Genomic DNA, 23,992 nt, shown 5'->3' with positions numbered 1-23,992 from the left:
GTACGAAAAGATTTATCTGTATGTGTGTATGTGCGTGTGATCAAGATCTGTCAGATCTCAGGTCTTGTGTTTTCCAATTAAAGATAAAAAAGCTCGGAGAGTTCTTTGAAATAGAATTTGAGAAATTTTTTTCAAAGTGAAAAAAATCTGCTAAAACTACTAAGATTAATAAAAATTACAAAAATTAAAAAAAATTATTCTTTTCGTATGTTAAATTCTGTTTTTATTTTTCAAAAATTGTAAAATTTGTAATTATTTACAACAATAAAAAACATTTTTCTAAGAAAATCCAAAAAGTGTATTAGAGCAAACAGATGATGGCTATTTCGATTGATCAAAATTATTTCGGGATTGCATAAATCATTTTTATATTTGAATATACTTGATAAATGTGAAATAAATTCCTTACTCTGTCTAAGAAAGTTATGTATTTGACATCAATCCATAACTGGGGGTATAGCTCAGTGGTAGAGCATTCGACTGCAGATCGAGAGGTCCCCGGTTCAAACCCGGGTGCCCCCTCAGGAGATATTTTTTTTCATCATATTATATATTTTCTTATAAAGACTAAAAATCTTAAAGATATTATTTTGTAATTACATACGTATATTATCATTTATATATGTGTATACAAAATTCAATACAATTTAGCAATATTATTATTATTACTAACTTTTTTACCCAAGAAACAGGTATAATAAATACAAATCTCGTCTGATTTTTACATTTTATTATCAATTTCATCAAAAATAGATAAAAAATCATATTAGTAAAATTTGTAGCAAATATTGAATTTCTCTCAATGATCATTGGAGTCTATCTTATAATATCTTTTAGAGAAAATATTTGAAAAAATATATTTATCGATAAGAGCGCAACTTTTGTATTTTATTGTTAACTTAATTATAATGCTATAGTGAGAAATTATAAATAATCGATAAATTGTTAAAAAATTATCGAATTGTTTCCACAAAAAATTGATTGGCTCATTATTTGCTATCCCTCTTTTTTTTTATAAATGTAAAATTATGTCCAACAATTACATAACATTATAAACAAACATACATATGACAACAATATAGTAAAATATAAAGTTATACTAAAAATTTAATTTTGTGCGTACTTAAACATTTGAGAGCGAACATTAGAAAGAAAAAAAAAGTACACAAAAAAGAAGATTTATACCTAAGATTATAGCACTTAATATCTCTTCCATTAGAAAACAAATTATGAATAATATATGTGCTATTATTATTTATCCTAATATTGCTATATTATTGGGTTTGAAATTATTTTGTATATTCTATTGGTAGTGTCACTCTCAGTCTTTCAATGCAATAACTTTTGTCAATATTACCACAGATATGAAAAGTTTAGATGTAATTTCTTATAAATCTTGCCGTCTCACTTTCTCTCTATTAGTTCATTTACCTTTTCACTATAATTCTAATTTCTTAACAATTATTGTCAATATATATAATTTTATATGAAGAGTAATATCTTAATAGTACTTGGAAGACTTAACAATATAGTCATTTCTAATTTTTGCTTTGTTATGCACATATAAAAAATAAATCTTATAGAACATATATATCATTTATGAATATTTATCATTTTATATATAAGGCAATTTGTGTGAAAATTATATATATAAGATCTAATTTCTCAACCAATCTTCTATGTATGCTTATAAAAAAAATCGAGTGTTATTTGCAATAGCATTTTGTCATGAGAGATGTTATAATGTTGCGATCTAAAAGCGAGTTCAATATTTGTGCCTTATCTTAAGAAAATCGATAATATTCTGCAATGTGGTTTAGCATATCTTGAAAAGCCGTAGCGAGTGATGTTCCAAATTTCTGTCTCCATAAGTGTCTAGCAATGATATATTGGCCCGAAGTGTGCGTAGCTTCTTGAACTTCCTCACAGATTTCAATGGCGTTTTGCCAAATTGTTTCTTAAAAATTAATAAGAACGAATAATTCGCGCAAAAATTGTTTATACACATATGTAATTACGACATTATTGTATAAAGAAGAATAATTACCAAGATTGTCAAGAAGTTTACTTTGACCAGGTGGATCAAATTTTTGTAGTTGTTCAATACTGATAATTTTATATTGCCTTAAACTCTGTAAAGATTCATAATTGCAGCAGCAAACACGATCATTTGCTACTATGTAACTTCCTGGCACTGTATGCTTCACAATTTCTTTCAGAGCTTCCTTCACCATATTACACTTGTTGACCCCTATTTGTTGCTTGTCAATTTTTTGTGGCTGTAAAACATGACACCAAATTAAAACAATACAGCATTTTACAGCAACTAATATCTATATAATATTATTTGGTATATAATAAATAAAACAACAGTAATCGTTAATAATATATTCCATTACCTCTGGTACAGCTTCGATCATATGCAACCATATGCGAGGTGGTATAGCACTCGCTTCCGCAATGCATATTATTGTGTGCGAATTATTATTGCGTTTTTTGGCAGAGTTCAAATCTGGTTGACGTTCCGTCATATAACCACCAGGAAATTCATCCACTATTAATATTGCACCTTCACCGCCTAATAACCAATCCTCTGGATGTTTCTTCACATAGATTGCAGAAACTTCATCACACCGTTCGTATGTTTTTCTAACTACATGTTTCTTGATATCTGTAATAATATATACATATATATATATATATATCTGATTCTATATAACATTTCATAATATGCCATAAAATATTTGTGTAAATAAGGACCTAAGTATGAAGCAGTAATTTCACAGGGAATATTTTGACACCATCCTAGTATCAATTGAAGGCACATTTTCAGGTCACATTTTATTCCAAAAAAAAAGGATTTTTCTCTTATCGATAGCTTTCTCAGGCACTCGGGACAAGACCAAATATATTTGTCTATGATTCTTGCAGGATTCCACGCTAAACTACGTCCATTACATTCCAAATGAGGACAATTGGAAACTGTACGAATTAGACTCATTTCTTTTAACCAACTGCACAATTCTCCCTCGTGTCCTTTTTGCAGCATTGGTCGTACAACAACGTCGAATAATCCACCACCATCACTAAAGCTTCCCAAACTTCCTATTCTGTAAAAATTTGTATTACAGGTCAAACGTAACATATCATTATGAACTGATTTATAATTAGTATAATTGATGTGAATGGCAAACTGCAGTGTTTTATTTATCTCAATGAGATTTACAAAAACCTCTCTATTTTTCGAGATCAGAGCAAGTGATAGCTATTATTGGTAACTATTATTTTCGATATTCCATGATTTTAATTACCTTGAATTTTTAACTTTTGCGTTCCTCATCATTAATTCTAAAGTAACAGACAGTGTTTAATAGATATGTAATAACGATAAATAAAAATATGCCCACACACATAAAGCGAACAAAAAAAAAAAAAAAATAAATAATAATTATAAGAAACGCTAACAGGAAAATGTCAAATTAATACGATAGAATCCATTGTTATCTGTATAATATGGTGGCGCAACCGCGCAACGTTCCCCCGGTGGACATAGCGAAACCCAAAACGCAATGCGCATGCGTAAAAGTGGAGCGCTATTATATTTGAAATCAAGATATTTGGACAAAAATAAAGATATTTAATTTAAGCTCTGAAAAGAATTCATTCAGTGACGTGTATACTTACCCTTCAGTCTTTTATTAAGATCTCTGTCATAGAATGCACTATGCCATGCAATCCCACATTCGCGTTCAAAAAACCAAAACAAGTAGAGAAAACGTTTATACAAGATATTTACAACAGATTTTCATCTTATAAAATTTAGAGAAAAAAACGCATCTAAATTATCCTCAATATTTTGCGGATTTTTTTTTTATTTTATTAAGAACACGTTTTACAAAGCAAAATCCTGTGATAGTGGAAGTTGTGGAGGCTGAGAAGACTACGGAATTTGTGTCGATAGGTACATTTCAACAAGGTTCTGAAAAGAGGTGAATGCGGATAAGGAGATATCGGCACATTAATATAAAAAGTACTCTGAGTGACAGCGTGAATATTAGGCCGGCACATTCATTCATCCGTTCGTTCATTTATCGGTCGATCAGTCGGTCAATCTGTCGAATAGGTAGGCGGTCAGACATCTTTCTACATACGTATGAATACACTGCACTTTCACATGGATGCATTTTAAAGATAAACATATGTCTTGCCTATACGTGATCTTGTGGAAAACGGTGCGGAAAACGAGAGGAGTATTGATATATCATACAAAGTATTTCGTACAATATAAACGGATTGTCGCTTAACGAATAAACACAATAACTCTATCTTCCTGTTAATAATATAACACTCACGTGAAAGAAAAACAATTTTCTATGCAAAAGTCGATTAAACGCAACAATTTATACGAGCTTTTAGTTTAATCGTTAAGTATCATGCACAGAGAGAAAGAGGGAAAGTAAGAAAGAGAAACGCAACTTGTATTTATCCGATTTTCACTAATAGCATAAGTGCAAATGCCATTAAATATAATTGCTGATAAGTTTAAAATTTTTATCAACTCTCATTTCTATAATTATAACAAGAAGATAGCAACGGAAGAACTCGTCAAGGAATATAGCAAAAATGATAAATTTATATAACTAGCCTGTAATATCCCGAAGAAAAATCTTTTATGCAAGAACCATACATTGCATAAGAATGCATTTAAATGTAATATAAGAAAACGGCAACTCGATTATAGATATTCGATTGCGGACGTTTGTCTATATTTGATGATTAATATAGATTAATCCTCGATGAAAGACTATCTTTTTACCGTCGGGAACCGTGACCATCATTACTAACAATCTCGTAAATACATAGTTGGATTTTATAAAATATTTACGAACGAGATCGATATTTTAAAAGAAACGAACAATCACCCTTTCCTCTATGTTTCAGATATATTTCATATTACGTGCATATAGGAAGGCGCGCGCGCGCACGCACACGCGCACACACACGCACACGCACACATCTTCAAGGTTTCACAACGAAAAATTCAATCATACTACACTCTACTCAGCCCATGAAGAGGATAAACATATTACATGATATTACAGACGATTTGGCAGGCATGATGAACATAAAACCAAACATACACACGTGACACAAAACTTGATCACGTTTTTCTATGCTATCGCCTCTCTTCCAACTTTTTTCATTCACTCGCTCAAATTCTTTCCTTTTTCTCTCTTTCCTCTGCTCTTGTTGCCCCCGTTATTCTTATTTATTCCTATTTTCTCTATCCACGAGGTCCTATAATAATGTAATATAGGCTTTAGTACTCTATAATGTACGCTAAATTCTAGGACTATCGCTACGCTGTTTCTAAATACAACGTAGTTTCCTTAATTAATATTAGGAATATCGGCAGTGAAATTCCAATGACAGACGCGGCAGGCAGGCAATCAGTCCGGCAAAGTTTGTGGCACTTGCGCTGTTCCGGTGCGTAAAACAGATAAAACTGATTGTCGGGGTGCCCCGCACGTTTAATTTTTAGCATTCAGTGTTGACATGCACACGATGCCACGCAATGTCTACAAAGATAATGGATCAAAATTAGGAAAGGGGGGGCACCCCACTGCTCGTACCGAGCGATCTCGCTTCCTTATCTCCACCATGGCACCTTCATTATCATATTCCACCATTACTCGACATTATCGTCTTATTACTCTACTCTTTTCTTCCATTGAAAAATAATTTCTTTACAATATTTGGTGAAATGTGTCCACACCGGCGAATACCGATCGCCTTCTTCGCTTGCTCGATTTGATCAGAAGCAAACCGATGTTGAATCGTCCGAAACGAAGATTACTAAGATTATAAATCACAAATGAAATCACAGACTTTCGTTGGTGGTTCGAATAGAGAGGGGCCGCACATTGCAATTAGAACAACGTTGTAGGCATTATCAGGAAAAGTTTGACGAGAGGCACGGAGAACTTGTCTCTCTCTATTCCCCTTTGCTCTTCATTCCCATCCATTCTCCTTGATCATGTGGGCAAGTTCGATTATAAACTTTCCTTCCTTATACTTTTGACTTGATTCGAACGCATGTTCCTAAAAAATATCATTGAATGATTAATTTTATTAAACTTTCCTTTATTCAAAATTAATTTAAATATTTTGTTGGATAACTAACATATTTCCATCCTAACGTGGTTTTGCAACATTCGCAATAGATATCAGCGACAGCATGCAACCCAGTTAACAGAACTCGCTCCTCCGCAGGTCCGCAACCTACGTTCACCCTACATAATAAATATAATTAACATTTTGCAAAATGTTTCTCTCTCTTCTCATCATATATGTATATATAAATAGATATATTCTAAAGTGACCAACCACTACTAGAAACAATAACTAGAAAAAAGATTGAAGTTAAAAAGAAAATCGTTTATTTTAAATTTTCTCAATTAATATTTGACAAATTATTGATAATGTTTTCTAATCATAATAATAATTGAAAGAATTTCTATCCATTTAAAATAGATAAATAAAAATCCGGTTTAGAAATAAAGATCCTATTCTTTATTTATTTTCAAGTAATTTCTTCTTTTCTCTGTCTATTCTTTTATAAAATTTAAATATATTAAATATAAAAAGCTAAAGAGAAAAGAAAAGAGTGGTGCCAAATTAAATTTTTGCTAAGAAGAAATTGGCTTTGATTTAATTGAAAGAATAGAAATAATTTTGAGATACCCTGTGTGTGTATATATATATTATAAAAATGATCGACAGCAAAGATGTAAAAAAATTATTCTCTATTTCATTTATTTAATATCTTATTGTTAATTATGCTTACACGGAATTAAAGAGATAGGCACGACCTTGACTGCCCTGGAAGGACTGAAATGCGAAATGGACAGAATTTAATTCATTCGATTCATAATGTACATGATAAAACGAGACATCGAGTTACACTCTTCTATTATTAGCTATTATGGAACTATTTATGATGTCGATCGGAAGCACGTGTTTCCGGTAAGCGAGTTTCCTGTGATTTCTTCAGGCTATTATGGATCTCTTTGAAATCACACTATTACTGTACGATGAAGTAAACGATAATAATCTTTTCCAATCAACATCACGATTAGTTTCCGTTGGCGAGAAAGAGAATCATTTCAATTGAAAATCTTTCTCCAACAGTTCTATAATATGTAACTCTCTTAATTCCTTATTACAGATTATGATGTCAAGAGTGAAAAAAATTAATCTTTTCTTGCACTACATACTACCGTCGAAATGAATTAGTTTCTTCATATCCCGCCATAATCATATTCGTCGATATAGATTAATCAAATGTGTCGATAACTTTCATCGATATAAAGATAAGATTGAAAGTAACTTTTGAAACACGCGTTTTTTTTAGAAAATTTTAAGTAACGATTTCTAGGCTAATACCGATATCATATAATCCGATATGTTCTCTCATTGAGAGATGACGAGAGATGATTTCTTTAAAAAAGAAAGCAATGCGATAGAGGTGTGTTGCTTGATCGAGGCATAGCTCACCTTAGAGATGAGTTCGTCGTGATTGGCGAGATGAGCACGGCAGTGAATGCACGAATAAGTGCGGTGACAGGAAGGTAGGTACGCTTGAAAAGTTTTCACCATGGTGGCTTGGCGTATCCAAGCGAGCGAGCACACACTTTGCTCTTGCTCGCTGCTATTCTCTATCCTAGCAGCGCAAGGATACAGATCTCTTTCTCTCCGCGAGTGAGAGAAGAGAGAGGGAGAGATTTACGAGAGAGTTTTCTCTTTATTTATTTATTTTCCCTTTCTTTTCTTTACGTTCAGCTGACACGAAATGGAATTTCTCTCCGAAACGCGGGGTGGTGGTGCGATAGTAGCCCCGTTCACCGCCGCTTCGTGCTCCGATCAGCTGTTGAGCTGGTTCAGACAGCGCCGGTTCGGGGACACCTGTAGTCAATAAAAACAAAGGAGATTATTGAAAAATGTGCAACGTTGATCTTCATTTCGAATCGATTCTCGCCGATATATCAAGTCCGTCCGTAGCCGTAAACCGTAGTCCATCCCATAACGGGATCTCGCGACATGTCAGACTTTTTTTTTTTCATTTGACACACCAATTATCAGTATTAGCGGTTATTGTATTAGCTCGGAAATTCTAACTAATTTCGCGCTCTTACAAGCTCTGCAATTTTCACGAGATATACGTGTCGACGATATATCGATCCGTACGTCCGTGAATTACGCGATGAATATCTCCGCCAGCGATAAAGTGCATTACGACGAGTTGCAAATATTGTAGCACAAACGCATAAGCTTTTGTGCTACAATATTTATCTGTGTATATCTTTGTCTTGAAAAAATTCTTTATTTCAGCCATCGCGAAATGTCATCGCGTTCTTTCGCTATCCTTTCTCTTGCTCTTATCTTTCTTTTTATTTTCGTAAAAGAAGAAAGAAAACGCTATTGGCGACTGGGTAGGGAAGAGCGCAATGACAGCTGCGGAAATGACGTTGAAAGCGAAGCGAGGCATAGCTTTCAAAGGCAATTGCACCGACGTGCTACACACATCGGCTGACGTGCCGCCACGTGCTGGCGCGCATTCAAACAAAGAGAGAAGGACGTTACGTTATTATGAATCGTTAAAGGTGGAGGTCTTTTTTTTCTGCGCCCGAGTCTCTTTCTTATTCTTCCTTAGAACGGATGCCGGATGCTTAATAAATGCTAATCGCGCACTCGCTTCTCCGCAAAATCTCCGCTAATCGGAATTGATCCTCGCGATGACCTCGCGGAGAAGATTTAATTGGAACTATCCAGTCCAAGTCTGTCCAAGTACACGTACACACGCGAGTACATCTTTAGACGCACTTTGAATACGAATATGATAATTCTTAAGATGAAACAATCACTGGGACATATTGGAATTAATTCGCATTCGCGAGTATATACCGATCGAATTGGATCCCGTCTCCGTTGACGACTGGCTCGAACGAGAGCGTACGGGAACGAGTTTCCTAACGGATGGACGAGAACAAAGAGACCGGGACTTTCGAGTCAATATACTAGTCAAGGTCATTGCTACTTATTGTAGACGAACCGGTGTCTTTTTTATTCTCTCTTCGCGCAAGTACTCACGCGACGACGAGAAAAAGAGAGAGACCGGCTCAGCAAGTCGGCAAGCTTGCAACGATCGACTAAGGAGAGAAAACTTGTACGCATTTGTGAGAAAATTTTATCTAAAATTTATATCTCTCGTCACAATTAAGATAAAATCGAATTATCTATTCATACACAAATCCCACGATATAAAAGACAAAAATTCTTTTTGCGAAAGATTCTGTAGGGAATTTAAAAAGAGGGAAAAAAAAGATGCTACAAACGCATTTGCGTCTTTACTATATATGTATATAAATTGTTGTGAAAAATACATATATAAATAATTTCTAAAATATATAATTTTTGGCGAAATTGGGCGAAAACAGAGACGATAAATTGACATTAATCATTATGAAATGTTCTTATTGATCATATAAGCATAGATCGGAGCTTCTCTTCACCGATATCGCGGGATAAGTCTACTCGATACTTTTAAAAAGAAACCTAATAAAGTGCAAGCCCCGGGTGACTCGGAGAGGAATGATCGAGGGGTTGACGACCGAGGACCCAAGTGCGGGGGACAAAGACCCCTCCCTCTCCCCCTGCGCGCTTCCAGTTATTTATAAACTGCCTTCTGTGCGCAAGAGAATTTACGCGAGTCATTCACCCTTCACCCCGCATTAGAATTACATTACAAACGAGGATCGAATGGGCGGGTGCCATTGCCCTCGTCGCAACGTTGTCGCAACGCACTGATTACGACGCAGGGAAAAGGCAGGGGAAGATGGCGGAGAGAGCCACACGAGAAGTCTCGAAAAATCCTGCTCAAATCGCGATTGAGAAATATATTCTGAACAATGACAAAGAAGCGGGTTCAAGCGAGCTAATGATTCATTAATTTTCAATAAGCTTCTGCATATATGCGACAACGGACAAATCTGAAGGACTCGTAACTCTCAAAAATGGCTCGAACAAGAATATATATGCACGACGCGCAATAAGGAAAGCAGCGAGAATAATAACAAAAAAAAAAAAAAAAAAAGGAGGTAAGGAAGTTGCGTGTGGTATCGAAAATTGGTATCTCCCAAAATGAGATATCGAGGAAGAGGAGGAAGCTACGCGAGGCGCCAGGAAAGAATCGCGTGCAACAGCGAGACGTGAGAGAAAAGAGCGGAGCGCGCGCGCGTCTATTCCGTCGCGCAGTCAGCTGATAGTCCAGTCAGCTGTAAATGTACACAAAACCGTTGTCCAACAGGTTCATGCGACGCGACGCGACGCCGCCTTCGATCGACCGACGAGTTCGCAAGGACACCTCGCCGTTCCCTTCCTTTTTCGCAAGCCAACGAGGAAGCAACGATTGAACCGATCAACCGCGAGAAGAAATATTCGAGTATGCAATTTTAACACGCGCGATTGCCTATATACGCGCCAAAGATACGAGAGCACGATGTTTACGCGCAATATTACTCGTTCAAAAAACAAGATCTCCTCGCGACACGATATTCGCGATTGCATTGATATGATCGATTGAATAAATCATACATATACCGACTAAATAAATAAATAAGAAGAGAGAGAGAGAGAGAGAGAGAGAGAGAGAGAGAGAGGCTGAGAGGCTGAGAGCCGTGTGTCTAGTTTAATTAATTCACGTCATACATATTCGTTTTCTTCGCAACGCGTCCGTCAAATATGACAGATTGTTTTTCAAAGACAAATCGTCGTGTTATCGTAAAGTGCAATGCGCAGAATTTTTATAGGCTACACAGAGAGAAAAGTTTCTTTGGATTTAATAAATTTTGTTGTAACCAAAGAAATATAATGCTTGAAATAATCCAACCATACTAATGTTTAAAGTAACAAATATGATTGTTTCATTTTCAAATAATATATTTATTTATTTTAAATAAAATATTTTTTGAATGAATTTTATTTTTTCTTCAACTTAAACAATTATATTATTCTTTCAAACAATATTCTTCTTTTATTTAAAAGATTCATTATATCGCTTTTAACAATTTAAATAAATCTTAAAACAAGTTAGATAAAGTTAAATGGCACATTACTGCATCTTTCTAATCAAATCTTTCAAGCATCTTAGGATATAGAAAAACTTAATTTTACTTATTCGGAATTTCTATCCGAATAAATGAATAACGGACATTTATCTGTCCGATTTTCCAAAAATTAGTTTCATTATCTGAATTTTCTTCTATAAAGATCGTATCGGAAATGAAATCGATAGAAATAATTGTTAAATGTTATTAGTCGCATTTTGCAGGTCTTGTTCGTATACTCTTATGACAGAAACTTGAATACAAGTATAATGAAATACATATAGCGCGCCGCATAGCGGTAAACGAATAAATTATACTATTCCAAATAATAGTTGTTTTTCCGTCAAACAACATGGTTTAATTCAACGAAACAATTAAATTTTTTATTCAACAAAATAACGTTTCGCATAAAATTATGTTTTTCTAACGAAACAAATATAAGTCAAACAAATAGATATATTAAATTTAAAGAAACCTTTTTTTGTGTGTATAATTCTAATTCTTTTTTCGACAACCCAATATTTTCCTCCCCAACAAATTTTCTTGTCAAATATCAAATACATGTTTCCATTATAAATATTATATATTTCTCTTGCAATATATATATATTGTTGCGTCCCAGCGGGTCGTCTGTGGCCGTTATTCCTGAATCTGCTGTACCCGTCTCCGGGAGAACGTTGCTAAGGGTTGTTGTTAAACAACGGCGTTCATCCGGAGAGAGATCGGCCATCTGGGAGTCTCGCGACGGATGCCATTCCGGGCGGACGTATTTGAGATCACGATAACCGTTATTGTTCCGTGTTCCTTGTATAATAGTATTCTGTGTTGTTATATTAAAGTTCCTTTCGTTCTTTTTAATACGTGTCCTTTATTTACATCGCGGTACGCGAGTGCCGGCTGTGTCACGCGGATTCGAATTATATCGATTTCGATCCGCGGATGCAACAATACATATATATACATATATTAAATAAAATATATGATATTTTTTCTCCGCATCATTACGATAAATAAAAAATCTGGTAAAAAAAGAATCAGTGTTTATTCAGTTACGCTATTTGTGGACAAAAGACACTTTAAACTATTATATTATATTTTTCATAACATTCTTATATCCGAACTCGTTTCGTGACCATCGATTAGAGAAATTAATAAGACAACAGTTATTTAGTAAGAGAATAATTTTGAAAAATTCCAAATGATCTCGTAACGCCGATCTCGCAGCAGTTGAAGCGAAACATTCGATAATGTCTACTTGGCTGAGATAATGATCCTGATATTTTTATGAACGCGATAGTTAGGTCAGCTGTTAATGTATACAAAACATCGCGGATGCGCCGCGTTATCTGGCGACATTGCCGCTTGTGTATCCGTGTACCACTTATCGCATGCGTATACATATGTATACGCGTGTGTCTGTCATGCGTGTATAAAGTAAACGGATAGCCTAAACATCTCTCGCAGGGATCTACAAACCGTGTTTAGATTGTCCCCTGTATATTTGTATACATCGGTACATGTAAAAGAATCGAAGAGAGGATCGCGAATAAGGGTCGAAAGATTCCGTTATTTTCAGTCAGTCATGTGTCGGTGGAGTACAGGTTTAACGTTAAGCGCGATTATATCATCGTACGAATATTTGCGCGAGTTTTGCGTGTAGTTAGCCATCTTATTGTTAGCCATTTTAAATTTTGTTCAAAGAGAAAACGAGTGGATTTTTCTTTCTCGTTTAAAAATAAATAGGATCGAATCCGCGGACACGAATCCGAGATGAATGTCTCAGTAATCACCGGAAGTGACAAGAAATCGAGCGGGAATGGGCAAACGCACACGAATTAACAAAATAAATATTATTATCTTACGAAACGATAAATTTTTCGATGAACAACGAAAGATTGTTGCGATAAATCGAAACCAAACCGATCCATTGATAACAGAGAAGAGAAAGAGAGGAAGGGAGAAAGGGGAAGAGAGAGAGAGAGAGCAGAGAAGAAAGGATTGTGGGTTGCTAACCTGACGCGATACCCCTGTTCGTCGGCAAGGACGAGGGTGAGAGCGAGACCAAGCGAGACAGAGGACAGAGTACGCCTCGCCATCTCGCGAATCGAAACGCGATGAGGTGAGGTGAGGTGAGGTGAAACGAGGGGAGGGGAGGAGAAGCGAGGCGGGACGAGGCACGACGAATGAGGCAGCTGACAGGCCCCATCAGCTGAGAACGTACACAAACCCGATGATTTAACGCGTACGACGTATCCGTGGGCATTAACGCGGGTAAAAATATAATGTCCCTCGTCGAACGCGAGAATGTTACGGAAATTACGAAAACAATAATACGCAGTTGATTCGAGACGAAGGCAAGTATGGAGTACGTGTGATTACGATTATACAGTTTCAATACAGTCGCGATTGCGAGAACGAGAGAAAGAGCTTTCGGGGTCGGAGAGACGGCGAGATAACAAGAGCGGGAGGGGGGGGAGAGAGAGAGAGAGACTTATTTATACCGATCGAAAGCGATATGTAACGAAGCGCGACTGGCGCGCGATCGTTTTACGCTTCGATCAGCCCGATTTTCGCGTGGATATCGTGTCGTCGCCTACGGATCGCATCGCTGCTAGCCTTCGACGATTCTCTAGCTTTCGTGACGCCGTGAAAAACACCTGACGCGATCGTACATACGATATATGTAACGCGGAAAAAAATCACAGAGAGAGAGAGAGAGAGGAGTTATTCGGGTAAACAAAGACAAGGAGCGCGTTGGATATTTTATTTTGATCTTTTGTTTTACGTACCTCCATATGCATCCGTGACCGCTGCAGCAGCGTGCGACGAAGACGCGGTTGTTGCTCGGTCCTCCTCTCTCTACTCTCTCGCGGCTCGGGCCTCGGAGCGCGAACGACCACGGATCACGGCTGTTTCGTCTCTGTACGATTGTGCCACGAACAACGACGGCGACGGCTACAGTTCGTCACGATCATTACTAAATTACGCGAGACGCGCTTGCACGTCCAGCGAACCACACACCGTGACTGCTGATCGTCGCTCTCTGATGCTCCCTGATCGACTCTCGTCTCTCAGCCTCTCAGCGTCGTTCGATTTATTCCGCAGGCGAAATCAGGCGCGCACGGGCACACACGCACGGTGAACGGGGTGACCCGTTTCGCGCGCACGCGCCCCCGTCCACGAACCCCGACCCCGACTTCAGACCGGACACCGCCAGTAGAGCGCGCGAATTCAGCGATTTCAAATGTTTCGAAGACGAAAATATGCGTGCGGAGGCTTCATTTCGTCTCGCATCGTGTCTACACGCATATGCAACAGCTACTTTTTTTTTCAAATTATCTACAATCTTTTTCTCCCACATTGAAATTATTTTATACAATTATCATTGTCGTCAAACATCTGTGTGGGTGTGTGTGTGTGTGTGTATATTTATATTTACACACACTGAGATATCCGATGATATCTGAAAGATGAAAGAATGCTGCCCTCTTTTCTCCTTTTTTTCACATTTTAGAAGATGAATTATATTTCAAACACGTAAAGAGATATATTTGCTACTTTCTTCTTTTTTTATTTTAGAAAAGAAATGTCATATTATATTTTAAAAATGAAGATATATATAATTATCTACGTGTCCGATATTATCTTTGTAAATATTTAAATAAATTTCGCCAACTAATAGATAATTATCGAAAATACTATTTTATTGTACATACGACTTTTTTTTTTTTCTTAAGAGTTTATTTAATAACGCTTAGCAAAATCTGCAATTATAATAGTTCTACTATTTTGGTAATGCACGTTTTGTCATTCGCACATTATATCTCCTCTTATACATTCCAGAATCGACGAAAGATGCGCGTCAAGTGATACTCTTAGGGAAATATGATGGATTTTTCATAGCTAAATTGATGAAACATCAATAATTGTGTAATCTAGTTAAAATGAAGATTTTAGCGAATTGAACTTTGGAGGCGCAAATAAATAACATGCGCGATATTATATATTGTTCAACTTAAAATGGCCTTGGATGGAAAATTTTAACTCGAGATTATCGGATATGGAATTGAAACGTTCAATGTTGCTGTAAAAGATGATGTCAAAGATTGTGACGATCTCGATCGACCGATTTAAAATTTCAAAAAGAAACGACACATATTCGTTCTTGCGCCGATTCTGATATGCTCTTTGTATAAAAAACATGACGAATAATATATATTTGTATAAACACATTTCAGATGTGTCAAAAATAGATTAATAACGAAATTGTATAATCTTTTGCTCGGTTGTTGTTTATACTCTTACACTAATAGATGATAAAAGAAAAACGCATAAACTTTTTAATCAATCTAATATATACCTCCATTATATTATTGCACGATATGTACTTACTTTACTTACATACCGATGTGACGTCCACAGTATTCTGAAACTTCTCGAATTGTTTAATAAGTTTGTAACCAAAAAAGTAGAAAATGCAGAAGACAACTTAAAAATTTTAACCAAAACAGAAAAAATATATAAAATATTGATTAATGTTCGTAATTTTTTAGTGTCGCTGTATGATAGAATATAATGATAGAATATAATGATAGAAAAATTGGCACGGATAGATAAGACTCGCACTTTAAAAACTTTGTAGTTCCTTCACATATACGAATATCGGTATATCAACAGTCCTCTAATATGTTGCTTCAGAAAAAAAGATTCATACGTATTTTAAAACTATGTAGGAAACCTTTATTCGTATTTCTTCCGATTTTCTAACTAATCTATCAGTTAATATATATTTGCTGACAAAGAAATTAAATTTGCATTTTAGTAAAAGAGCCCACTACGCAATCTCGTGTATCTGTATCGAAATACGACGCGTACTTTATAATCGCGAAGAAATATTTTAATCAAAAAAGATAATTAAAAATGCGGCTACTAATTCCCACGATTCTAAACATGAAGTGCGCGTTACAAAGATTTCTACATGTACATTGGAATACATGGACCAATCTTTGTAATTTATATATATATATATAATTTTTGCGATATCTTTTTGAACATACCGTCCATGATTGATGTAAAACTAATATATGTATTAGTCTCATGTTTTATAATGTATACATCGTATATGTCGCCGATACGAGAATCGCGTTAATTTCTCACGAAAAACATTTACATCCATTTATTGATATTTCGATTTTATAAAACCGGGATTCTTACGTATTTCTAAAATTTAACAAGCAGTTTGTGTGCTCGTATCTTTTAACGTAAAAATATAAATTGCGCGGGACTAAAATGCTATCTTGGATAAATCTAAGCTTTAAAAATGCTTCATAAATGCGCAATGTCTGCCACCCTCTTTCTCTTCGCCGAAATCGTTTATAGAATCTTCCCCTCTCTAATCCTTCTGTTTATACACAAATTACCTCGTCTCAATTATCATCGTACAAATATATTGAGAAGGATAAACAACAAAGCAACGATACACGGCGAACTTATTTTTTTTCCTTTATATCTTGATTTATTTAATATATACTTTCTTATAAAGTGACGTCCTACTAAATAAAAGTAAATGAAAAAATCACCAAATAATATGTTAATATATTCATTAAAATTCTTCTTCTCGTTAAGGCAACTAATTTGTTTAGTCTCATTTTACATATCTAGAGTATATATTTATGTATTTATATATATATTTATTTTTATATTTGTATATTTATAAAGTATATGTAAAACACTAATATGTGGTTATTTTTATTTTCTTGTTACAAGCCTTATATTAATTAGAATATAGTATGTATACTTTGTATATTCTTACATACTCTTGTAATAAAATCGATTATTCCGTATTTGGATCTAGAGATAATAAATATATATCTAATATATATTGTTAGTACAAGAGAAGTGCGTGCAGAGGGTGGCAGCGGGGTGCGCATTTGGGAGTGCTATTGTTTCAAGGACTTTCCAGTCCTTCGTCTTTATACCGTCTCACATAGTGACATTCAACTGTATTGCTTTAGCATCCACGGAACATGCTTGCTGCTGCTGCGTTTGTTGTTGCTGCTGCTGTTGCTGCTGCTGCTGCTGCTGTTGCTGCTGCTGCTGTACTTGTTGTTGTACCTGTTGTTGCACTTGCTGCTGTATTGCCTGCAGTTGAATCGTTTTTGTATCGACGGTCATTGTCTGCTGCTGCTGCTGCTGCTGCGGTTGCGGTTGCTGTACTTGCTGTTGTTGCACTTGCTGCTGCTGAACCTGCTGTTGTTGTTGCGCTTGTTGCTGCTGCTGCGCTTGTTGAGCAGCAGCTTGGGCAGCTTGTCTTTGTTGCTGTCTAAGTATACTAGGTGGCGGATCCATATGTTGACGTTGATGTAGTAACAAATGATTCTTTTGGAAGAAAGCTTTGCCGCATTTGTCGCATACGTGGGATCTTATGTGACAGCTGCCGTCTGTGTGACGTCGTTGATGTTGCGACAAACCATGCTTCTGTGCAAAGCCGCGACCGCAATCAGGACAAATGTGTGGCTTAGGTTTTGGTCCTGTTCCCACTGGCGGCGATGTTTGAGTTGCGCCGTGCATATGACTAACGCTAGGCGTTCCTATCGGTCCGTTCATCTGTGTAAATATTTTATTTATTAATTACATGTTTTATATATTTTGAATTCATATAATGCTTTATAATTCCATAGTAAGATATCTTTATCCGCGAGATTAGGGCAATATTTGAATAATTTATATAAAAAATAGTGTTTTGCAAATAATAATCTCTCCGAGATAAAATTAGCGTAGGTTTAATACTAAATAAAATCGTAACAATAATGTGATTACTTTTTAAACTAAATTTTCATTGAAGGAATAAAGTTGAAATGTACATTATCTTCAAATATCTCTCTTTATGTAAACGTAATTACAAAAACGATATGATTATTACCTGATGAGTTGTTGGAGTGTTTGGGGTAAGGAAATGTGCCGGAGTTTGCTGGAAGGCGGCCGCTAGTCCGCAAAGATCCGTTACAAGTGTTCGATCACCAGTATGTAACCTTTGATGTAAATTTAGAGCTTCTCGATTCGGAAAATCCAATCCACATTCCCTGAAATGATAACTATTTGTTAGGAATTGATGCTCTTATCAAAGAAGAGATAGAACTCGAGATATATTCTGTATATTCATAATAATAAACATATATTTGAATTATATATCTTTTAGCTTTTTCTCTCGTTTAACTGTAATGTTAAAACTTGGGATCCATTTAATTTTATTAATCAGATACACGAATAAATTTTAAAAGATATTACTTTTTAATATATTTTTTTTTCGACTATCTTAAATAAAAAACTATAACTAAGAGGATACGATCTGTCACGATTACACATTTTGCATCAAAATATATGCCGATGTAAATGATTTTAGCTCGCAACATTGTATCGTATAATATATTTTCAATTCTATATCCAAAATATATTACTTTTCTTTATAAAACATATTGTATATTTTATTACAATCCTAGTTATCGTTAGAAGTACACTATAACATTAATCTCTCTCATTGTTAAAAGACTCGAAAGGAGTGATTTGAAAATTTGCTTCTAAAATAAAGTTACTAAATTGATAATTATAACTAATTATATTACTTATGATGTCTCACCTGCATGTAAGAGACTTCTCATCGGTATTTGTATTGTTATTATGAATCTTTGAATGAGCTACCAAGTCTGCCTTCCGAGGAAATGCTTCTCCGCAAACAGTGCAAGCATAGGGTGTTTCACCTGTATGTAAGCGCATATGAGCTAAAAGTGTTCTCTTCTGCAAAAATTCTTTTCCACAAGCGGTACACGAGTGTGGAACTCTGCCATGCAGCCGACCGTGATTGACCAATTCAAACTTCCTCTGGAAAGTCGCACCGCAATCATGGCAAACAAATGGATGTAGGCTGCCATGGAAGCGTGAATGCATAGTAAGATGATCTTTCTGAGAAAATGATTCTCCACATTCTTCGCAAACATAAGGTCTTTCTCCCGAATGAAACTTACTATGCGTCACTAAGTGACGTTTCAGAGGGAATGCTCTTCCACATTCCTGGCAGACAAATGGCCGTTCCCGAGTGTGTACGCGAGTGTGCGTTACAAGATGATGCTTCAATGTAAAGGATTTTTTACATTCGCGACACTGATACGGCCTTTCGGCGCTGTGCAATAGCAGATGCGTATGAAGACAATGCTTGTGCGCAAAACTCTTGCCGCAATGAACGCAAATGTGTGGCCGTTCCCCGGTGTGTACTCTGGCGTGCGTCGTAAGATGATGTTTCAGCAGAAAGGATTTTCCGCATTCGGAACAAGAATACGGTCGTTCCTTCGGCACACGGACCTGACTTCCCATATCCTGTTGCTGTTTGACTTTCGTCTCGATTTGCGTCGCGTTGACATGGGTCAGAACGTGCCCGAAATGAGCGGTACTGTCCGTCTGACTCGTCGTTACATTATTCGCCGCGTTGGCTTGATTAGACGCGGCGGCTGCTCTCTTCATTAAAATTTCATTACACTCTTCTGCCGTAAGCTGTATTGGTCCAAGCGGCGTCATGAAGTGCTTGCTCATGGCATGCTTATCGGCTGTTGTAAAAACTAAGGTATTGGAGAACAAGGAAGGTGGAGGTGTGGGATGTGCCGCGTCGCAATTGCATCCGCCTTTGTCACATGTTAATGAAAATACGTCGTGATGCTTCTTAGCGCGGACATGAGTACCATGGGTCGTTTGATTATGCGCTCCCCCTGTATGGCCATGATGCGTAGTGGGTGTTTGCTGACAACTCTCGTTCATCGCAAACATTGGACGACGGTGAGTGGTAGCTGCAATCTTTGCCGGTTTGATATCAACCTGTATCTTTTGACTGGATCCTTGATCCTGATTATTATTAACGGCATAACTGATATTCGTCGCGAGTTCGCTCTGGGCATTCTCCCGGGTCTCTGTTCCTGGTCCGCTAAAGGACCAAGCGTACCCACCGAATCCTGCACCCGCATTGCCAGGTGTAGTACACATATTCGTCAAAGTCGTAACAGATGGGTTAGTCTCGCCGCTCGACGCGGTGCTGGTTGTCGGCTCCTCCGTTTCTACCAATGCATCTTCCTCGCCAACCCTTTCCACTACAACAAACTGATCCGTAGGAAATATTTTGACAGATTCCAAATAAACGTACCCGTTAAACTCCAGTATCTTGGTCCTGGATATCAAATACAGGTGTCATGTCATACCAGGAACGGCGATAAAATATAATGCGACGATCGTAGCTCGCAGTCTCGATAATCGACAATACCCGGCTATTCGGAGCACGTAGGATTGGAGTCTGTAAGGTGGTTAATACCTCGAAAGTATCATAAGAGTGTAAACGAAGCGTACTCCCGAGGCGCTCTCACCGATCTCTGGATCGCGACGCGGGCCCCGGGAGATGATGCCTCGAGACGAGGGGGAGCTTACGCGGGACGAGGCGAGTGGATCATCGGTAATATCGGAGCGGGCGACGATTCAGTTGGCCGTACATGTTTTCGTAGAGTCGCCTTTCGTATTGTTGCCGCGCCGCTGTGCGCCAATAGAAAAAAGCACGCCGCCTCTAGCCGCACGTCTAGACGGTCTCTTTCTATGTGTTGGGGACCATAAGTGAGAAGCACTCGTTCTCTCGCTCCCGCGGCGTCCACTGGGTCCTCTCGGAAGACAACCCGCAGCCTTCTTCCCGCGGCACTCCCACACGCTCACTCGCGCTCCGCACACTTTTTCCGCGTTTCCCGCTCACGGTACTCGCTTCTCGCTTACACGCACGCACCGCCGATGGTCATTAATTTTACATAATTCCATATTTTATCGTCCATACCAAACTAGCCTCACAATCGGCCATTTTATTTGTAAACTACCAAAAAACAATGTTGCCAATGTACGCGCGATTTTGGAGGGAGCGGAGCCGCCGATAGCATCGCCATCAGCCGAGCGTTTCCGTGATGGCAGCACTTTTCGCTCTTTGCCCTTTTGCCGTTTGCCGACCACGCGGCGGGCGGCGCGCGCGAGCCACGAGCCGCGATCGCGTCCGACAATTTTTTTTCCGCCATATTTGAATTTGCGCTCAACTTGTTTTTATACCCCTTCTACAGTTAGTTACGGTGGAACCGATGGAATTTGCGTCTTTCATTTTCCGGCAAGTGTATTATTTCTTTTTTCTCTCATTATGACCAGTATTGTCCAAAATACACTGTTATTTTCAAAACTTTGCAATACGCGAAATAATGGGAAAGGAAATAACTCTTTCTCTCTCTCTCTCTCTCTCTCTCTCTCTCTCTCTCTCTCTCTCTATGCGTATCAAAATATATTATTCTATTTTTCAAACAAATACATTGATGCATATCTCTACAACTTGCATCAATTGTATTTTGCTTTTAACCGTATTGATTATATACATATATATTTTCTCTTTGTGGGTAGTGAGATGTGAAAGTACGAATATCGAGGACACCATTATTAGTTCACGTTTGTGGTTGTCTTATTTTAATACGGTTATGTCATCGATTAGAAAAAATAGTGTAATCTGGGGGAGAAGAAAGAAAATGAGCGACGTATTTTATCCTCTTATTGTTTAGTATAAGCGTAATAATCGCGATAAATCGATACGATGCCCACAGATAACTAATAAAATGACGGCGCATATAAGCGATAGGACGCTAATGGGGATCTACGATCGATATATAGATAGATCGATGAGCGTTGACGGCCAACGGCCAACGACAACGACAACGACAACGACAACGCCAACGCCAACGCCGAGATCGTTGTCATCATTTACAGCCGGTATGCGGCGACGAGTTATGAGACGTAGAGGTCCCTCTAGGTGATACGAGAGGACGGAGAAACAGTTTCATCGGACGGCTGGTCATCGGACATCGGATGGCGCGAACTCAGCAACTGATAAGCGATGCCCGCTCGTTAATGGTCCGGCATCACGACTTGGCAAAAAGCCAATGCATGCTTGTTAGAATAAGAATCTCGCAGTCGCGTCTATTCCATCTATCGCATTCTACGCGTTCACGTGTTCGCGCTTTAAAACGTATGTAAAGTGTCGTATATACAGGGTTGGAAAGTATAACGCGTTACTCGTCGTAACGTCGTTACCGTTGCAGTCACTTTTTTTCGGTAACGATCGTTACTCTTTTCTGTTTGTAACGGTAACGGTAACGTCGTGACATTTTTACAGTAACGGTAACGAATTAGCCGTTACTTTCATCGTTATTTTTTGGTTCTTTATTATCTTATATCTATTCGATTGATGTATTTTTTGAAAAAAATATTTTGTAACGTAAATTATAGATTTTACAATACCGATAGTGAATATTGGAATACGCTCTTAATAATATCAATATTTCTCTTATCAATATTTAAAAGCAATGTTCGATAAAAATTTTCGACAAAATTGAGATTTGTAAATTACAATATAAATTTCTATAAAGATAAGTGTATTAAAAAGTAAAGATATTAACATAAAAAATTAGAATCATTAAATAAGTTTAATATAAAAAACGCTCGCTATATATAGAGACTAATTTAGAGTTTTTTTTTCATTGTAACATAGATTATAACATTTAATATTGATTATTAAATAATTTTATAATCTAATAGCTTATTTTAGCATTACAAAAAACAAAAACATAACGAAAAAGTAACGAATCGTTACTTTCCAAGTAACGGTAACGGTAACGCGTTACTTTTATAGAGTAACGTTCCCAATCCTGCATATATATATATATATATATATATATATATATATATATATATATATATATATGACACTTTACGTGTATTTTTCAACGATACCATAATTAGAACGTTATTTTGAGAAAGATGCATATATATTTTTATCATATTATACGATCTCAATAAAACTTGTATTCTTGCGTTTGAAAAAAGAATACTTTTAAAATATCACTAAAATATTTATTCTTTACAGATACGATACGCGTTTAGAGTCTGGTTGCAAAAGTGGCAAACATAAGGCCGAGTGTATATAAGCTGCGCAACAATCTGAATCATTCCGTGTTATATCGATATGAATTGGAATCATCTCAGCGTTCATCTCATGGTCTATTCATGTTTCATTCTCGAAAAAATATCTCCTACTATATTCTCGATCAAAGTTCTTCGTCATACGTGTAATGTGTACAACATGGCGACGAATAAAATGTACAATTTTGTACGCGTATTACAAGGTAACTTTTCCCACGTTTTCAATCTTACAAATATAGGTTTCGTTGATTCCTTGACGAGATTAATATCAATTTTTTTTTCCAATAAAAAAAAATCTCCAATAAAGATATCTCTTCTAAATCAACAGTTTTTATTCGATATAACGATAGCGTTTTTTCAATAATTAATAATTCTTTAATAATTATTGTAATTATCGCAATATACACATAATATTTCCATAACAGCAAAATGGAGAGAATTTAACAATTTTCGATACATTTGACATATAGCAAATACATACAGCGTAACGCTATTTCCAACGAATCAAAAAATGCATAGCCGCTTAAAGCGTGTATATGTATAGCAGCGAAGTGCGACGGGCAGATGCGTTATTTATGTAGCGGTTCGCTAAGTACGTTTCGTTGTGCAATACCTTCGATTCTGACGATCGGGGGTTACGGATCGCCGACGAGGGTTGGTGTATCCTCTGTATTCTCTCTTTTTACAAGAAAGAGTCGGCGCGCGGAGAAACGCGCGGGGTGGAGACCCGAATCCTGAGGCAGTGGACCGTGAATGCGATACCAGCTTCACGTAGTGCGTCAGTGTAGGAGGAGTAGGGT

At 36.8% G+C, this 23,992-nt stretch overlaps 3 protein-coding genes, 1 long non-coding RNA gene and 1 other non-coding gene across 7 annotated transcripts; 2 read left to right on the top strand and 3 right to left on the bottom strand.

Annotated features, from left to right (window-relative positions):
- Positions 1–450: 450 nt before the first annotated feature.
- Trnac-gca (transfer RNA cysteine (anticodon GCA)) lies at positions 451–522 on the top strand. The gene has a single exon. It is a non-coding gene; the product is annotated as a tRNA-Cys (tRNA).
- Positions 523–687: 165 nt separating this feature from the next.
- On the bottom strand, positions 688–3,508 carry LOC138933077 (uncharacterized). The gene is made up of 5 exons (XM_070295546.1): positions 3,312–3,508; positions 2,761–3,110; positions 2,400–2,671; positions 2,048–2,279; positions 688–1,957 (listed from the first exon to the last, which is right to left on the bottom strand). Exons 1-5 carry the CDS (start codon positions 3,341–3,343, stop codon positions 1,785–1,787), a joined length of 1,059 nt encoding a protein of 352 aa, XP_070151647.1. The 5' UTR covers positions 3,344–3,508; the 3' UTR covers positions 688–1,784.
- Positions 3,509–4,924: 1,416 nt separating this feature from the next.
- Ypel (Yippee-like) lies at positions 4,925–14,238 on the bottom strand. The gene is made up of 5 exons (XM_070295924.1): positions 13,955–14,238; positions 7,558–7,965; positions 6,848–6,891; positions 6,185–6,293; positions 4,925–6,102 (listed from the first exon to the last, which is right to left on the bottom strand). Exons 2-5 carry the CDS (start codon positions 7,657–7,659, stop codon positions 6,013–6,015), a joined length of 345 nt encoding a protein of 114 aa, XP_070152025.1. The 5' UTR covers positions 7,660–7,965; positions 13,955–14,238; the 3' UTR covers positions 4,925–6,012.
- Positions 14,239–15,303: 1,065 nt separating this feature from the next.
- LOC138933222 (zinc finger protein 568) lies at positions 15,304–21,068 on the bottom strand. Of its 2 annotated transcripts, XM_070295797.1 has the most exons (4): positions 20,350–21,068; positions 18,802–20,296; positions 18,088–18,247; positions 15,304–17,771 (listed from the first exon to the last, which is right to left on the bottom strand). In XM_070295797.1, exons 2-4 carry the CDS (start codon positions 20,190–20,192, stop codon positions 17,148–17,150), a joined length of 2,175 nt encoding a protein of 724 aa, XP_070151898.1. In that variant the 5' UTR covers positions 20,193–20,296; positions 20,350–21,068; the 3' UTR covers positions 15,304–17,147. The 2 variants fall into 2 exon arrangements, with proteins under 2 accessions (XP_070151898.1, XP_070151897.1); XM_070295796.1 differs by having other exon boundaries at positions 18,802–21,068.
- Positions 21,069–21,268: 200 nt separating this feature from the next.
- On the top strand, positions 21,269–23,377 carry LOC138933562 (uncharacterized). Of its 2 annotated transcripts, none has more exons than XR_011446993.1 (3): positions 21,269–21,336; positions 21,818–22,124; positions 23,137–23,377. It is a non-coding gene; the product is annotated as an uncharacterized lncRNA (long non-coding RNA). The 2 variants fall into 2 exon arrangements; XR_011446995.1 differs by having other exon boundaries at positions 21,818–22,239.
- The last annotated feature ends 615 nt before the right edge of the window (positions 23,378–23,992 follow it).

This window comes from Polyergus mexicanus, unplaced genomic scaffold (genome assembly GCF_030449975.1).
Source record: "Polyergus mexicanus isolate NDT 795.1 unplaced genomic scaffold, iyPolMexi1.0 SCAF_5, whole genome shotgun sequence".
NCBI lineage: Eukaryota > Metazoa > Arthropoda > Insecta > Hymenoptera > Formicidae > Polyergus > Polyergus mexicanus.
This window is presented reverse-complemented; position numbering and strand designations above follow the sequence as displayed.

What these genes read in the sequence shown, in the direction of transcription:
- Ypel (XM_070295924.1), bottom strand. Translation starts at nt 7,659, where the DNA reads ATGGTGAAAACTTTTCAAGCGTACCTACCTTCCTGTCACCGCACTTAT. An exon ending in GCCTATCTCTTTAATTCCGT is followed by an intron (nt 6,294 to 6,847) that starts GTAAGCATAATT and finishes TTTATTATGTAG; the next exon opens with GGTGAACGTAGGTTGCGGAC. An exon ending in CCACGTTAGGATGGAAATAT is followed by an intron (nt 6,103 to 6,184) that starts GTTAGTTATCCA and finishes GATATTTTTTAG; the next exon opens with GAACATGCGTTCGAATCAAG.
- LOC138933222 (XM_070295796.1), bottom strand. Translation starts at nt 20,192, where the DNA reads ATGTGTACTACACCTGGCAATGCGGGTGCAGGATTCGGTGGGTACGCT. An exon ending in GAGAAGTCTCTTACATGCAG is followed by an intron (nt 18,248 to 18,801) that starts GTGAGACATCAT and finishes TTATCATTTCAG; the next exon opens with GGAATGTGGATTGGATTTTC. An exon ending in ACACTCCAACAACTCATCAG is followed by an intron (nt 17,772 to 18,087) that starts GTAATAATCATA and finishes ATATTTACACAG; the next exon opens with ATGAACGGACCGATAGGAAC.
- LOC138933077 (XM_070295546.1), bottom strand. Translation starts at nt 3,343, where the DNA reads ATGATGAGGAACGCAAAAGTTAAAAATTCAAG. An exon ending in AATTACTGCTTCATACTTAG is followed by an intron (nt 2,672 to 2,760) that starts GTCCTTATTTAC and finishes ATATTATTACAG; the next exon opens with ATATCAAGAAACATGTAGTT. An exon ending in TGATCGAAGCTGTACCAGAG is followed by an intron (nt 2,280 to 2,399) that starts GTAATGGAATAT and finishes CATGTTTTACAG; the next exon opens with CCACAAAAAATTGACAAGCA.